The sequence below is a fragment of the Somniosus microcephalus genome, chromosome 2 (genome assembly GCF_052327205.1).
Source record: "Somniosus microcephalus isolate GS21.2 chromosome 2, FLI_Smic_1.0, whole genome shotgun sequence".
Taxonomy (NCBI): Eukaryota; Metazoa; Chordata; class Chondrichthyes; order Squaliformes; family Somniosidae; genus Somniosus; species Somniosus microcephalus.
Genome location: NC_140988.1, coordinates 104,518,286 through 104,534,904, shown reverse-complemented (window position 1 = coordinate 104,534,904; position 16,619 = coordinate 104,518,286). Strand labels below are relative to the sequence as shown.

The following is a 16,619-nucleotide window of genomic DNA, read 5'->3' as shown; positions in this document are numbered from 1 at the left end:
AGCTACCTTACAGCATAGGCCCGGTAGATCCAGCAACAGCTGTGACATGAAAATTGACTACACATCCCTGCAGGCATGCTGGAATACTTAACTATGGGGATGGCATCATGGAGTGGCACAGAGTTTGCACCTACTTCAAGCAGCACAACCTCCACTTCAGCAACCATAAGACAGGAGGCCGAGTGTTGGACTGCTCCGTCACTTACCTATAGACTTGCACCTGTACCTTGGGTTTCCTTTTCCCTCGTTTTTACCCGTCACTTTTTTGTTCTCTTCCCCCTTCAGCCTTGGCTATGGCCATGAATGTGTTGAGATGCCTTTTGAGCCTTTCAGAACTTTTTGTCCCCTTGTTCTGACTCTCCACTTCAATTGGCCCCTTTCCTTTAAAATTCACTTGCATGCAATTTTCTACTTCACTCCTAATGTGCTCTCTCTCCCTGTCTAAATCTGCACCTAAGAATATTTGGTACAAATAGCACAAATACAGCAGATTCCTTAGCTACTGGTTGCTACCACAAGGAAAAAGAGGCTTGGCTTATGCCACAAGAGTCACAGAAATTAAAATTCTAAAGTATTGCCTATTATGCACAAGAACAAGCAGACAATTTAGGTCTAATTTGTTGCTGCTAATTATAGACTCATTATGAGCAGACTCTTTAACAATCTGCAAAATTCAGCCTGAAATTAAATTGTGGGTGTTAATGTTCAATTTCCCGGAATAGCATTACACAGTTGCCTGAAATGTCTTTTGAACAAGAAAGGAAAACCTGTTTGAGCAAATTTCTCAGTAATTTTACTTTTTCTTTCTGTACTGTTTTAAAGCGGAAGGAAAGTCTAAGGGAGTACACATTGTTGAAAAGAGTTTTATAGGAGGAAGTATTAGCCGTAGGAGAATTTTGACTGACTTTTTAAAAAAATGTAACGGGCCTGGATTTTGTGGTAGAAATAACGTGAAGCTGTCAGTGCTCACCATTATTAAAGAGTAAATCGGACAGCAACTTCCGGCGTTCGCACATGCGCAGTTAAACGTGGAAATCAGGAAGTTACTGTCCGAGTTACCCTGCTTCTCCAAATGCTGTGCTATAACAGTATCTCATTGACAGACTCGGCATTCAAATACACGAAAGGGCGTGAATTTGCGGTACTTATGTGATAGATACCCACTAAACATGCCAGAAAAAGTTAGGGCTTGTCCATTCAAGTGTAAGTGGATTTTTAACGGCATGATAAATCTTAATTACTGCCAAACTATCTCTCTGGCACTGAAAATTAACTTTTACAAGTGTGGTGTCTCATTCCTTCAGATTTGAATTATTGTTGGAGATTTTTTAAGAAATTAAAATTTATGTTTTACTTTTCCTTTGTGTCTTTTATCTTTCTCTTAATCCCATTTTTTCTTTCTGTACATAATTTGACATTGCATTTACTATCCTAACACACTTCCTGGTTTAAAAATTGCAGGGGGGGAGGGGGGGGGGGGAATTTTAACCCAAAAAAAGATGGGTTGAGGTCGGGTGGGAAGTTAAAGTGTTAAAAGTCTGAATCCCGACCCCAACCCACCCACTTCAATTTTAACAGAGGCAGGACAGGTGGCGGGCAGCTAACCTACTCCCAGGAGGTGGGTCACCCATTTCAATATTATAATGAGGCTGGCGTGCCTCAGAGTTAACCTGCATTTTAAATTTAACTGTAGCTGGTCGGGTTTTGCAGGCCTCATGAAACCCGCCAGCTAAAGTAAGGCGAGGACTACTGGATCCAGGAGGTAAGTATCTTTACACTTACCTCCTGGATCCAGCGTCCCTGCCTAACCCACCCCATGAGGTCTCCGATTCCACCCATCCCCCTCCCCAGGCCTCCAGCTCGCCCCTGCACAGGGCTCCGATTCCGGCCCCCCATGCTGCTCCTGCTTCCCCCCACCCCACCCAACTGACCGTCCAGCCTTTTGGTGATCAACCAGCTGCACCGCCACTGCCAGCTGCCCCCCACCCCCCCGCAGTTTCTCCGGCCTGCCAATGATCACCCCCTGGCCCCCCACACGATCCCTCCCTCCCATCTGTGGCTTAGTGCCGCAGGCCTACCTGCCTGCAGCCAGTCAGCCTCTCAATTTGACTGGCTGCGGGTCAGAATCAGAGGTTTCCAATACAAATCAGGCCTTGCCGTTAAATTCAGCAGGTCTCTGTCGAAGTCTCGACTCCCGAGTAAGACGCTTTAAACACAAAGTATCGTCAAAGGAAGACTTTATTAGTTCTTGTATACAAGGGAAGCGGACATGTAGACAATGGCTACGCTGACCACTTCTAAGATCAAAGGCAAAGGGTAACATATTTATAGTTAAAGCAAGCCTTCAGAATCACATGATCGAAGTCTGAGATCATAATTAGTTACAAGAAAAATAGTGTTAGTAAAAATGTAATCAAGGACAAAAAGGACTGGAACAAAAAGGAATGCCTATAGATAGGGTTATCTAATCTATAAGTCCTGTTCTTCTTTGACTCCCTATCCTAGTTTATTCATGACTCAAGGACTCTCTTCATCTAGCTATGTGAAAGAGATAGGGAGGCTTACAGTATGTACCTCTGAAGGTCTTTGTTCTAATTAACAGTTGAGGTCATCTTGTTAATTTGGAGAGTTCTGCTTTTTCAGCAGAACTAGCAATTACTAATCTATGGAAGCCATTTTGTGTTTTCTATTCTGTACCTTGTGAAGCCATTTTGTAATATAAAAGTACACTTCCTCATCTCCCAGGTTTCCCAACTGCTTCCAAGCCTTCCCCGCTCCCAACCCGCCTCCCGATTAAATTTCAGGCTGGCGTGTCTCAGTAAGGATTTTCCAATCTGATTGTTTAAGGAGACACATCGTTGCTTGTCCTGTTTACACAGGCCCCAGATCTCCTGTAGAGGGCAGCAGACTGTTTTTGCTCCCCAATACCTGCCAGTTCCAGCTCAAAAACCCACAGTAAGTCTGTGGGCAAGTGTAAGTGTAATGAACGGCTAGTGCTGTACGTTCACCACTGACCACGGAATCCTGGCCACTGTCTTTACTGCTATGGAAACGCCAGGGTTAAGTCTCACACCCTCGAGTGATCCCCGTATCCTAACATGCACCAAGCCCAGTTCACCCATTACCCCTGTGTTTGCTGACCTACATTGGCTCCCCATACAGCAACACCTCGATTTTAAAATTCTTATCCTTGTTTTCAAATCCCTCCATGGCCTCGCCCCTCCCTATCTCTGTAAGCTCCTCCAGCTGTACAACCCTCCAAGATCTCTGCGCTCATCCAATTCTGGCCCCTTGCACATCCCCAATTTTAATCGCTCCACCATTGGTAGCCATGCTTTCAGCTGCCTGGGCCCTAAGCTCTGGAATTCCCTCCCTAAACCTCTCCACCTCTCTCTCCTCCTTTAAGACACTGTTTAAACCTATCTTTTTGACCAATTCTTGGTCACCTTTTCCAATTTTGTTTGATAACACGCCTGTGAAGCACCTTTGGGTGTTTTACTACGTTTAAAGGTGCTATATAAATGCAAGTTGTTGTTGATGGGGCGCATCCCAGTGCAGCAGACCCAATGACTTCATTCAGGCTTGAGTGCCACTCTAAAACCAAGTAAAAGTATGCATCCTTGATCATTACTAATTGTTTACTTAATCCCACCAGTCAATTATCATTCTGACAAAGGAACTAGGTAGTGCAAAAAAATTAACATTTCATTATCAGTTTCTGTTACTTCACACGCTGTGCAGTGTTGATCAACTTGCAAAACAGCGTACTTCAGCTTTTGAGCAGGAACTTTCATTACTCACCGTTTCAAAAAATATTTCCATCATACGAGTTCGCTTCTCTTCAATGCTCAGTCCCTTCTTTTTTGACTAAGAATTCAAGGATCAACATAAAAAGCAAATATTACTGTAAGCTTACTTGATTTATAGGCTTTGATGGATATTGTTTGTAACAATCAGTAATTTTGCAGTTTCTACCATTTTGTTTATTAAAAGAAATTATAAAGTAGATCTACTTTCCCGCCACGATTATCATTTTCAATGTAGGCAGGCTCAGTGGAAGGAATGCATATTACGAAAGGATTAGGCAATGGATGGATGCTAGGGAATGTTAGTTCACCATCTTCGTAATGAACATTTTAAATCACAAATGCCATCAATGGTACATTCATTTGCACATACGGAAATTTTGCTCTATGATCATTTCTTGAACTTATCTAAATATACTCACTTTTTTCCACTTTTGTGGCTTTGTCTTATCCCTACTTAGTCCTTATTGCAAGGTCCAGAACATGTAGACAGCAAATATATTTATGTTTCTACAACTAAGGATGTACCAGAGTGGGGTATAAAGTCTGTGGCCTAATCCTTTTGTAATATGCATTTCTTCCACTGAGCCTGCCTACATTGAAAATGATAATCATGGCAGGGTAGTAGATCGACTTTATAACTTCTTTTATTAAACAGGCTGGTCCAATGTATAGAAATTGAATTTTTTGATCCTGTACAATCCTATAATTTTAATAACATTGGGACATATGTGGGTTAGAAGTATAGCTAGTGAGGCATCATGGGCAACAATGGTCTCTCAGGAATTAGCAAGCAATTTCCTTAGAGTTTTCCCAAAATTGGCCATAGAATTTTGCCTCGCCAGGAATTTGCAATACAAACAATTGGAAGATGGTGCATGAGCTTGCACCATTTAATGGATAAGATGAGCAATGGTGGAGCCCAATAGGCTTTCCTCGCCCTTATTTTCATACATGGAGTTACTGCACATCAGCGAGGACAGAAGCAATGGGCATTGTGAAAGACATGAAACTGGCAGCAGCATTTTGAACAAGTTGGAGGCCACGAAAGAAGTCTTTGGAGAAATCAAGTCCAGAGGTGACAAAAGCATGGACAACGGTTTCAGGGGCAGTGGGGACAAGGTAGAGAGAGCTGGGCAATGCTGTGAACATGGAAACAGTCAGTCTTGGTCATAGGTAGGATGTCGGGTTTGAAGCTGGGTCAAACAGGATGCCAAGGTTGTGTATGGTCTAGTTCAGCCCGAGCAAATAACCAGGAGGGATTGAAGCGAGTTGTAAGGGAGCAGAGTTTACGGCAAGGGCCAAAAAACAATGGCTTTGGTCATCATAATATTCAACTAAAGGAAATTTTGACTCATCCATGATTTGATGTCAGACAGGTAGTCTGACAGCAAGATGGTTGTGGGGTCGATAGAAGCAGTGGAGAGGTAGAGCATACATATGAAACCTAACTCTCTACCTGCAGATGTACCCGAGAGACAGCATATAGATAGATGAGGAAGAGAGGAATGAGGGGCGGGTGGTCAAGGATAGATCCTTGCGGCACTCTGGAAGTGATGGTGCAACAGGAGGAGGAAAAGCCACTGCTGGAAATATGTTCAGACGGGTAGCAGTGGAACCAAGTGAAGACAAGCTCATAGAGCTGGATGGTGGAGAAGAAGCAATGTCAACTGTATTAAACACATCAAAAATAAGGGTGGGGGAAGAGGCAGGTAACTGCACTGGTTTTTGTTATTCATTCTGGGATGTGGGCGTCGCTGGCAAGACCAGCATTTATTACCCATCCCTAATTGCCCTCGAGAAGGTGGTGGTGGGGAGCTGCCTTCTTGAACCACTGCAGTCTGTGTGGTGAAGGTACTCCCACAGTGCTGTTAGGGAGGGAGTTCCAGGATTTTGACCCAGCGACGATGAAGAAACAGCGATATATTTCCAAGTCAGGACGGTGTGTAACTTGAAGGGGAACTTGTAGGTGATGGTATTCCCATGCGCCTGCTGCCCTTGTCCTTGTCCTTCTAGGTGGTATAGGTCGTGGGTTTGAGAGGTGCCGCCAAAGAAGCCTTGGCAAGTTGCTGCAGTGCATCTTGTAGATACACACTGCAGCCACGGTGCGCTGGTGTTGGAGGGAGTGCCAATCAAGCGGGCTGCTTTGTCCTGGATGGTATCGAGCTTCTTGAATGTTGTTGGAGCGGCAAGTGGATAGTATTCCATCACACTCCTGACTTGTGCCTTGTAGATGGTGGAAAGGCTTTGGGGAGTCAGGAGGTGAGACACTCGCCGCAGAATACCCAGCTTCTGACCTGCTCTTGTAGCCACAGTATTTATGTGGCTGGTCCAGTTAAGTTTCTGGTCAATGGTGACCCCCAGGATATTGATGGTGGGGGATTCGGCGATGGTAATGCTGTTGAATGTCAGGGGGAGGTGGTTAGACTCTCGCTTGTTGGAGAGTCATTGCCTGGCACTTGTGTGACACGTATGTTACTTGCCACTTATCAGCCCATGCCTGAATGTCGTCCAGGTCTTGCTGCATGCGGGCATGGACTGCTTCATTTTCTGAGGAATTGCGAATGGAACTGAACTCTGCAATCATCAATGAACATCCCCACTTCTGACCTTATGATGGAGGGAAGGTCATTGATGAAGCAGCTGAAGATGGTTGGGCCTAGGACACTGCCCTGAGGAACTCCTGCAGCGATGTCCTGGGGCTAAGATGATTGACTTCCAACAACCATAACCTTTGTGCTAGGTACTCCAGCCAGTGGAGTGTTTCCCCCCCGATTCCCATTGACTTCAATTTTACTAGGGCTCCTTGATGCCACACTCAGTCAAATGCTGCCTTGATGTCAAGGGCAGTCACTCTCACCTCACCTCTGGAATTCAGCTCTTTTGTCCATGTTTGGACCAAGGCTGTAATGAGGTCGGGAGCCGAGTGGTCCTGGCGGAACCCAAACAGAGCATCGGTGAGCAGGTTATTGGTAAGTGCCGCTTGATAGCACTGTCGACGACACCTTCCATCATAAGAACATAAGAAATAGGAGCAGGAGTAGGCCAATCGGCCCCTCGAGCCTGCTCCGCCATTCAATAAGATCATGGCTGATCTGATCCTAACTGCCAATCTACTATCACTGAACCATCTCCTGAATCTAACAAAATTAGACACACGAAATAGGAGCAGGATCAGGCTACACGGCCCCTGGGCCCGCTCCGCTACCCACAGGGCCATGTCCGATCCGAACCTAGACTCATGTCCAAATTCCTGCCCGCTCCCCGTAACCCTTAATTCCCTTTACTTCTAGGAAACTGTCTATTTCTGTTTTAAATTTATGTAATGATGTAACTTCTACAGCTTTTTGGGGCAGCATATTCCATGGACCTACCACCCTCTGAGTGAAGTAGTTCCTCCTCATCTCAGTTTTGAAAGAGCAGCCCCTTATTCTAAGACTATGCCCCCTAGTTCTAGTTTCACCCATCATCGGGAACATCCTCCCCGCATCCACCCGATCCAACCCCTTCACAATCTTATATGTTTCAATAGGATCGCCTCTCATTCTTCTGAACTCCAATAAGTAGAGTCCCAATCTACTCAACCTCTCCTCATATGTCCATCCCCTCATCCCCGGGATTAACCGAGTGAACCTTCTTTGTACTGACTCGAGAGCAAGTATGTCTTTTCTTAAGTATGGACACCAAAACTGTATGCAGTATTCCAGGTGCGGTCTCACCAATACCTTGTACAACTGAAGCAATACCTCCCTATTTTTATATTCTATCCCCCTAGCAATGAAAGCCAACATTCCATTGGCCTTCTTAATCACTTGCTGCACCTGCATACTAACCTTTTGAGTTTCGTGCACCAGGACCCCCAGATCCCTTTGTACTTCAGTACTTTCCAGTTTCTTGCCATTAAGATAATAACTTGCTCTACGATTTTTCCTGCCAAAGTGCATAACCTCACACTTTCCAGTATTGTATTCCATCTGCCAAATCTCTGCCCACTTACTTAGCCTGTCTATGTCCCCTTGCAGGTTATTTATGTCCTCCTCACTCACTACTTTCCCTCCCATCTTAGTATCATCTGCAAACTTTGATATGTTACACTCGGTCCCCTCCTCCAAATCGTTAATATAGATTGTAAAGAGTTGGGGACCCAGCACTGACCCCTGCGGAACACCACTAGTTACTGATTGCCAGTCTGAGAATGAACCATTTATCCCAACTCTCTGCCTTCTGTTAGATAGCCAATCCTCTATCCATGCCAGAATATTACCCCCAATCCCGTGATTTTTTATCTTAAGCAATAATCTTTTGTGTGGCACCTTGTCAAATGCCTTTTGGAAGTCTAAATACACTACATCCACTGGTTCCCCTTTATCCATCCTATATGTTACTTCCTCAAAGAACTCCAGCAAATTTGTCAAACATGACTTCCCCTTCATAAAACCATGCTGATTGATAGTAGACTGATGGGCGGTAATTTGTCCTGCTTTTTGTGGACAGAACATACCTGGGCAGTTTTCCACATTGTCAGGTAGATGCCAGTGTTGTAGCTGTACTGGAACAGCTTGGCTAGAGGCGCAGCTAGTTCTGGAGCACAAGTCTTCAGCACGACAGCTGGGATGTTGTCGGGGCACATAGCCTTTGCTCAGCCGTTTCTTGATATCACATGCAGTGAATCGAATTGGATGAAGACTGGCTTCTGTGATGGTGGGGAACTCAGGAGGAGGCTGAGATAGATCATCCACTCGGCACTTATGGCTGAAGATGGTTGCAAATGCTTCAGCCTTGTCTTTTACATATATATGCTGGGCTCCGCCATCATTGAGGATGGGGATATTCATGGAGCCTCCTCCTCCCGTTAGTTGTTTAATTGTCCACCACCATTCACGACTGAATGTGGCAGGACTGCAGAGCTTTGATCTGATCCGTTGATTGTGGGATTGCTTAGCTCTGTCTATAGCATGCTGTTTCCACTGTTCAGCATGCATGCAGTCCTGTGTTGTACCTTCCCCAGGTTGGCTCCTGACATGCTCTTCTGCACTCCTCACTGAACCGGGAACGATCCCTTGGCTTGATGGTAATGGTAGAGTGAGGGATATGCCGAGCCATGAGGTTACAGATTGTGGTGGAATACAATTCTGCTGCTGCTGATGGCCCACAGTGCCTCATGGATGCCCAGTTTTGAGCTGCTAGATCTGTTCTGAATCTATCCCATTTAGCACAGTGGTAGTGCCACACAATACAATGGAGAGTGTCCTCAGTGTGAAGACAGGACTTTGTTTCCACAAGGACTGTGCGGTGGTCACTGCTACCAATACTGTCATGGTCAGATGCGTCTGCGACAGGTAGATTGGTAAGGACGCAGTCAAGTAGGTTTTTCCCCTTGTGTTGGTTCTCTCACCATCTGCTGCCGGCCCAATCTTGCAGCTATGTCCTTCAAGACTCAGCCAGCTCAGTCAGTAGAGGTGCTACCGAGCCACTCTTGGTGACTGACATTGAAGTCCCCCACCCAGAGTATATACTGTGCCATTGCTACTCTTAGTGCTTCTTCCAAGCGGTGTTCAACATGGAGGAGTACTGATTCATCAGTTGAGGGCGGTAGATGGTAATCAGCAGGAGGTTTCCTTGCCCATGCTTGACCTGAAGCCATAAGACTTCATGGGGTCCAGAGTCAATGTTGAAGACTCCCAGGGCCACTCGTTCCTGACTGTTTACCACTGTGCCACCACCCCTGGTGGGTGTCCTGCCGGTAGGACAGGACTTACCCAGAGATGGTGATTGATGAGTTTGGGACATTGGCTGAAAGGTATGATTCTGTGGGTATGACTATGTCAGGCTGTTGCTTGACTCGTCTGTGGGACATCACTCCCAATTTTGGCATAAGTCCCCAGATGTTAGTAAGGAGGACTTTGCAGGGTCAACTGGGCTGGGTGTGTCCAAATTCGGTGCCGAGGTCAATGTGATTTAGATTCAGAAGATTGGGGGGTTCAACCTGGGAGGTGCAACCTGGGAGGTAAGGTGGTGCTGTATGGAGCGGAGCAGCCATGGAGGATTTTTAAATGAACATTGGAATCCCTAAATTAATGCATTGGGATCTGCGGAGCCCGAGAGGCCAAAAGTCATAAAGAGGGCAACAATTGCAGAGAATGTCAGGTCATTGGTGACTTTGACCAGGCAAGCGATCAGGGCAGAGGTCGGACTGAATGGATCCGCACAGGGAGTTTTCAGAGAGGTGTGACCGGAGCTGGGAGCGGAGGACACGTTCGAGGAGAGGGAGTTTGGAGACCCAGAGCGGAAAGAAATGGTAAATTGTAGCTAAGTAGCCGGCTAGTTATTACCGACATGGTTAAGTATAATTTCGCTGCTTTTCTCTATCAGTCAGGTTATGAGCGGGAGGGGTCCTTCACTTAAAGTGCGAATCACAGGAGCCCCGACACTCACCATTGTGGAGCAGGCCCCGACCCGCAAACCCCGCCGTCTCCAAGGCGACCGCGCTAATTCTGCCGCCTTCCTGTCCCCAGCAGGCCGTGCGAAAGTGCTAAGGAGAGACTTGCGAGGGGAAAGAGAGCACCTCCCTCGCGTTCTTGTTGCTTAGCAACAGTCCGGGGCACTCCCTGCAGGAGAGCGGTGAGAGACAGCGGCCTCTGTGGCCGCGATCACAGCCGGAGGACGGAAATGGACATGTGCAGCCCAGTCTGGCCGTTTTGATAGCGTGCACTTTATTAATAATTTACATTTTTGAAAAAATTAATTACAGTTTTTAACGGGGCTAAAAATAAACTTACCTTTCTTTAAAGTATTTAAAAATAATAAACCTGTGGAAAAAATGTTTTAATTTTACTTAATTCACCACTTACCTTGGCAGGCCTTGCGACTGCTTTTTAAACGCGCAGCTGCTGGAGACTTACCCTCCCAGAGAAACCTGTAAAAAAATCGGAAGTTCCAGGCATACGCGCTGCCTCTCCGGCGCACGGTTGGACCTGTGAACTCCCTCCTTCAAGGGAACGGAAGTTCCGGTTTCCAGCGCATGCACGAAACTGGCATTTTCGTTGGCCCTACCCGTGAGTACCCAGTGCATACTCACCTTGGGGACCCGAATTTCTGGGCCAATGGCCCAGAAATTTGGGTTGGGGGCTTCCCCCGGGTGCAAGCCCCCAATCTGCACTTACCTAGCGCGCCGGCCATTGAGCTGTGGGCCCGCGTGTGATTCCGATCCGGGGCCTGGTCCAGCTGCCGGCGCGCAGTGCTTGTGTATCCCAGGGGCGCAGTTAGTTCGATGCGTCCCCTGGGATCACGTGGGCCATGGAGAGCCAATCGGAGCAGGGAATGCTCCATTCATAAGTCTGACAGGAAGTGCTGTCAAGACTTAGAAATACTACGGGCCCTTTCTTCTTACAAAACATCACTAAATCTTCAAATAAATTTTTTAAAAATCACATTTTTTAAATAAACTATAAATTAAATGAAATAACTTATAAACAATAATTTAAATTTTTGAAAAAATAATTTTATTTTCTAACGGGGCTAAAATAAACTTACCTTTACAGTATTTAAAAATAATAAACCTGTGGAAAAAATGTTTTAATTTTAATTAATTCACCACTTACGCCTGCTTTTTACATTTCTAAATTCTGCAGGCTTACCTTCCCGGGAAAACCTGTAAAAAAAAAACGAAGTTCGACGCGCACGCGCAGCCTCTCCCGTGCACGCATTCAACCTCTGAACCCCTGCTTTCAGGGGAACGGAAGTGCCGGTTTCCCGTGCATGCAGGAAACTGACACTTCCATTGGGCCTACGGGTGAGTACCCTGTGCGTACTCACCCATGGAGACCCGAATTTCTGGGCCATTGTTTATAAATTACATAAAATAACTATTTTAGTTATTTTAAAAATGTGATGTTTTTTCAAAAAATTATTTGAAGTTTTAGTTAGGTTTTGGGGCCAATCTCTATTCATAGATTTGACAGGTCTTCCTGTCAAATTTATGAATGGAGATTCCCTGCTACGATTGGCTCTCGTTTCACGAGATGTGGGCGTCGCTGACAAGGCCAGCATTTATTGCCTGCAAGAAGGTGGTGATGAGCCGCCTTCTTGAACTGCTGCAGTCCGTGTGGTGAAGGTACTCCCACAGTGCTGTTAGGGAGGGAGTTCCAGGATTTTGACCCGGCGACGATGAAGGATCGGTGATATACTTTCAAGTCAGGATGGTGTGTTACTTGGAGGGGAACTTGAAGGTGGTGGTGTCCCCATGCACCTGCTGCCCTTGTCCTTCTAAGTGGGTCGCAGGTTTGGGAGGTTCTGCTGAAGAAGCCTTGGCGAGTTGCTACAGTACATCTTGTAGATGTTACACACTGCAGCCACAGTACGCCGGTGCTGGAGGGAGTGAATGTTTAAGTTGGTGGATGGGGTGCCAATCAAGCGGGCTGCTTTGTCCTGGATGGTGTCAAGCTTCTTGAGTGTTGTTGGAGCTGCACTCATCCAGGCAAGTGGAGAGTATTTCATCGCACTCCTGACTTGTGCCTTGTCGATGATGGAAAGGCTTTGGGGAATCAGGAAGTGAGACACTCGCTGCAGAATACTCAGCCTCTTACCTGCTCTTGTTGCCACAGTATTTATATGGCTGGTCCAGTTAAGTTTCTGGTCAATGGTGACCCCCAGGATGTTGATGATGGGGGATTCGATGATGCCATTGAATGTCAAGGGGAGGTGTTAGACTCTCTCTTGCTGGAGATGATCATTGCCTGGCACTTGTATGGTATGAATGTTACTTGCCACTTAGTAGCCTATGCCTGGTTGTTGTCCAGGTCTTGCTGCATGCTGGTAAACAGACTGCATCATTATCTGAGGAATTGCAAATGGAACCGAACACTGCAATCATCAGTGAACATCCCCACTTCTGAGCTTATGGTGGAAAGGTCATTGATGAAGCAGCTGAAGATGGTTGGGCCTAGGACACTGCCCTGTGGAACTCCTGCAGCGATGTCCTGATTGGCCTCTTACAACCACAACCATCTTCCTTTGTGCTAGGTATGACTCCAGCCACTGGTGAGCTTTCCCCCTAATCCCCATGGACTTCAGTTTTACTAGGGCTCCTGGATACCACACTCGGTCAAATGCTGCCATGATGTCAAGGGCAGTCACTCTCACCTCACCTCTGGAATTTAGCTCTTTTGTCATGTTTGAACCAAGGCTGTAATGCGGTCTGGAACCGAATGGCCCTGCCGGAACTTGAACTGAGCATCGGTGAGTAGGTTACTGATGAGTAAATGCCGCTTGATAGCACTGTCGACACCTTCCATCACTTTGCTGATGATTGAGAGTAGACTGATAGGGCTGATGTGGCGGTCATTGGCCAGATTGGATTTGTCCTGCTTTTTGTGGAAAGGCCATACCTGGGCAATTTTCCATTTTGTCAGGTAGATACCAGTGTTGTAAATGTACTGGAACAGCTTGGCTAGAGGCACGGCTAGTTCTGGAGAACAGTATTACAGCTGGGATGTTGTCAGGGCCCATAACCTTTGCTGTATTCAGTGTGCTCAGCCATTTCTTGATATCACATGGAGTGAATCGAATTGGCTGAAGAATGGCTTCTGTGATGGTGGGGACCTCAGGAGGAGGCAGCGATGGATCATCCACTCGGCACTTCTGGCTGGAGGTGGTTGCGAATCCTTCAGCCTTGTCTTTTGCACTCACGTGTTGGACTTCACCATCATTGATGATGAGAATGTTCATGGAGCCTCCTCTTCCAGTTAATTATTGTCCATCACCGTTCATGACTGGTTGTGGCAGGACTGATCTGAACCATTGGTTGTGGGATCGCTCAACTCTGTCTATAGCATATAAAAACAGAAAATGCTGGAAATACTCAGCAGGTCAGGCAGCATCTGTGGAGAGAGAAACAGAGTTAACGTTTCAGGTTGATGATCCTTCGTCAAAACTGGAAAAAGTTGGAGATGGAACAGGTTTTTAAGCAAGTGTAGGGGCAGGGAAAGGGGGTCCCATTACCATCTCCTTTTGCCTTGCACCATCATCCCTTTTGTCTCTTAATCTCTCCTGCCTTCCATCCTATCACAGACCTTCCCTTTTGTTCTTTCCTCCCCTCCCCCTTTTCCCCACCCTTACACTTGCTTAAAAACCTGTTCCATCTCCAACTTTTTCCAATCCTGACGAAGGCTCATCGACCTGAAACGTTAACTCTCTTTCTCTCTCCACAGATGCTGCCTGACCTGCTGAGTATTTCCAGCATTTTCTGTTTTTATTTCAGATTTCCAGCATCTGCAGTATTTTGCTTTTGTATCGGTCTATAGCATGCTGCTTGTGCTGTTTAGCATGCACGTAGTCCTCTGTTGTAACTTCACCAGGTTGGCACCTCATTTTCAGCTACGCCTGGTATGCCCTGCTACACTCTCTGGATTATTAGTCCAGGCCTCTGGATTACTAGTCCTGTAGCATAACCACTACACTACTGCAGAGCTCCGATGTTAAGAGTTGTATTATAATTATCACTGCGGTTTTCTTTTTGACCTTCAGCTAAGCTTAAAAATCTACATCCTACCCACCACCATTTCTACCTCTACATTGCCTGCTCCGCCTTTGCCCTGTAACTGACAATACTGACCCTCATCTCACCTCCAGGCTCAACAGCCTTTAGCAGCTTCCTATACTGCACCTTACATCAACTCGAACTCATCCAAAACTCCACTACCCACATTCTACCCTGTGCCCTTCTCACCCTTATCCTTGCCAACCTCCATTCTTTCACCTCACCTAATACACATATCAAATTTCCAGACCTCATTTACAGATCCCGCCACAGGCTCACTACACTCTACTTCTGCAATCTCTTTCTGTCTTAGGTGCCAGTGCATGCTCTCCACTCTTCCGATTCTGACCTCCTGTACATTCCTCTGTTCAATGTTTGGGGCAAAGCATTCGGATGTCTCATCCATACACTTTGGAACTCTCCCCATAAGCCCCTCCATCTTAATAAAACCTCTTCAACCATGCATTATCACCTCCCCTAATTAGTTCCTTTCTACTACTTAGCATCAACTTTTCCTCTATGAAGCATCTTGGGAGATTCTACATTAAAAGCGTAATATAAATGCAAGTTGTTGTTGAGAGGCAAGGGAAAAGAGAGTGATAGGGAGGAGTGGAAAAAGTCAGGAAGTATCTCAAACTGCTCGCATATCCAGCATCAGAGTTAGTTTGGCTCAGTGGTGCCACACCAGCAAGTTGTGGGTTCAACCCTCAAACCAGGTCCCGAGCACATAATATACGCTGACACTTAAGTGCAAAACTGAGAGAGTGCTGCATAGTCAGAGGTGGATGAAACATTAAACCAAGGTCTTGTCAGCCTGATCCCACAGCAATTTTTTTTTTTTGAATAAGAGCAGGGATTTCTCCGGATATTCTGCAAAAAATATTCTTTCCCCTAGAAGCACAGCCAAAAAAGTTTAACTGCTGTTTCTGGGACCATGCTGAGTTTGCCTACAAATCTTCACTGACCATACTTCAAAAGTAATTTTAATTGGCTGTGAAGCACTTTGGGACATCCCAAGGATGTAAAAGTTACAAGTTATTTTCTTTTTCTCTCTAGCTTTGGTATTGGCCTAATAACATCCTCAGCTAATGATGTCGGCTATGTGCTTGAGGAGAATCAGAAAGGTACGGGAGGAAGGAACTAAACAGTAAATAAAAACCGTGGGAAATTCAGTAAACAAAGTGAATAATAAATACCTAACCCAGCATTCAATATACCCTCGTTAATGATGAATTCACAGGCCAACTATCAGCCTTTGCTGACAAAAATCAGGGCAAACCAAGTTCATCTTGTTTCTATCAAAGTCCAGCTACGAGTGTACCAAAGTTGGTCGCACTCTCATTTCCTCTCTGCTGCCACCTTTAGGGCAGGGATGGAACTCTAGCAAGAACAGGAATTCCACTTACAGTAAACGGTATAGTCCCTTCCCTACCCTACAACCCTCTCGCTGAACACTCCATTCCTCTGGCTTCTTGTACACCCCCCCTCCCTTTACCCCACCATTGGTAGCCGTGCCTTCATCCACCTAGGCCTCACGCTCTGGCATTCACTCCCTGTACCCCTTTGCCTCTCCACCTCCCACAGCAAATGCACCATCAGGGAAGCACTGGTAACAGAAGGTCAGTGAATAATACTCCAGAGTACCATTTGAGTACCCATGAGTGGAGCTCTGCCTTGTCCACATTTATACATTCCCAAACCAATGTAAGTACTAAGTAGCACGGTGGCATAGTGGTTAGCACTGTTGCCTCACAGCGCCAGGGACCCGGGTTCAAATCCGGCCTCGGGTGACTGTGTGGAGTTTGCACATTCTCCCCGTGTTTGCGTGGGTTTTCGTCCAAAGATGTATGGGTTAGGTTGATTGGCCATGATAAAAAAAAATTGGCCCTTAGTGTTAGGGGGGATTAAATACGTGGGGTTACGGGGATAGGGCTTGGGTGGGATGGCTGTCGGTGTAGGGACCGGGTGCTAGGGTTTGGATGATCAGCCATGATCTCGTTGAATGGCGGAGCAGGCTCGAAGGGCCGAATGGCCTACTCCTGCTCCTATCTGCTATGTTTCTTTAGATACAGAATGCATGCTTGCAAGGTTAAATAAGTAGGCATCCTTCAATGCAGTGTAACAGTGGAAATATATTTTCTTTTCACCCTCTTGCCTCTTTTCTTCTCTCCCTCTTCACTGATCGTTGTAGTTTTTTTTCAGTGCTCCTCGAGGTGGGGAGCATTGCCTCACAGGCGGGGGGGGGCGCGAGGTTGTTGAAGTTTTTCCTCCCTGTT

General features: G+C 46.2%; 1 protein-coding gene across 1 annotated transcript in view; it reads right to left on the bottom strand.

Moving 5' to 3' along the window:
* Positions 1-10,367, bottom strand: part of mnd1 (meiotic nuclear divisions 1 homolog (S. cerevisiae)) — a 33,298-nt gene extending 22,931 nt beyond the window's left edge. Inside the window, exons 1-2 of the mRNA XM_086012006.1 lie at positions 10,242-10,367; positions 3,802-3,867 (exon numbers count right to left, since the gene is read on the bottom strand). Coding sequence (XP_085868132.1) covers positions 3,802-3,867; positions 10,242-10,244 — 69 coding nt within the window. The 5' untranslated portion in view covers positions 10,245-10,367. The remainder of the gene's footprint in view (positions 1-3,801; positions 3,868-10,241) is intronic.
* Between the last annotated feature and the right edge of the window lie 6,252 nt (positions 10,368-16,619).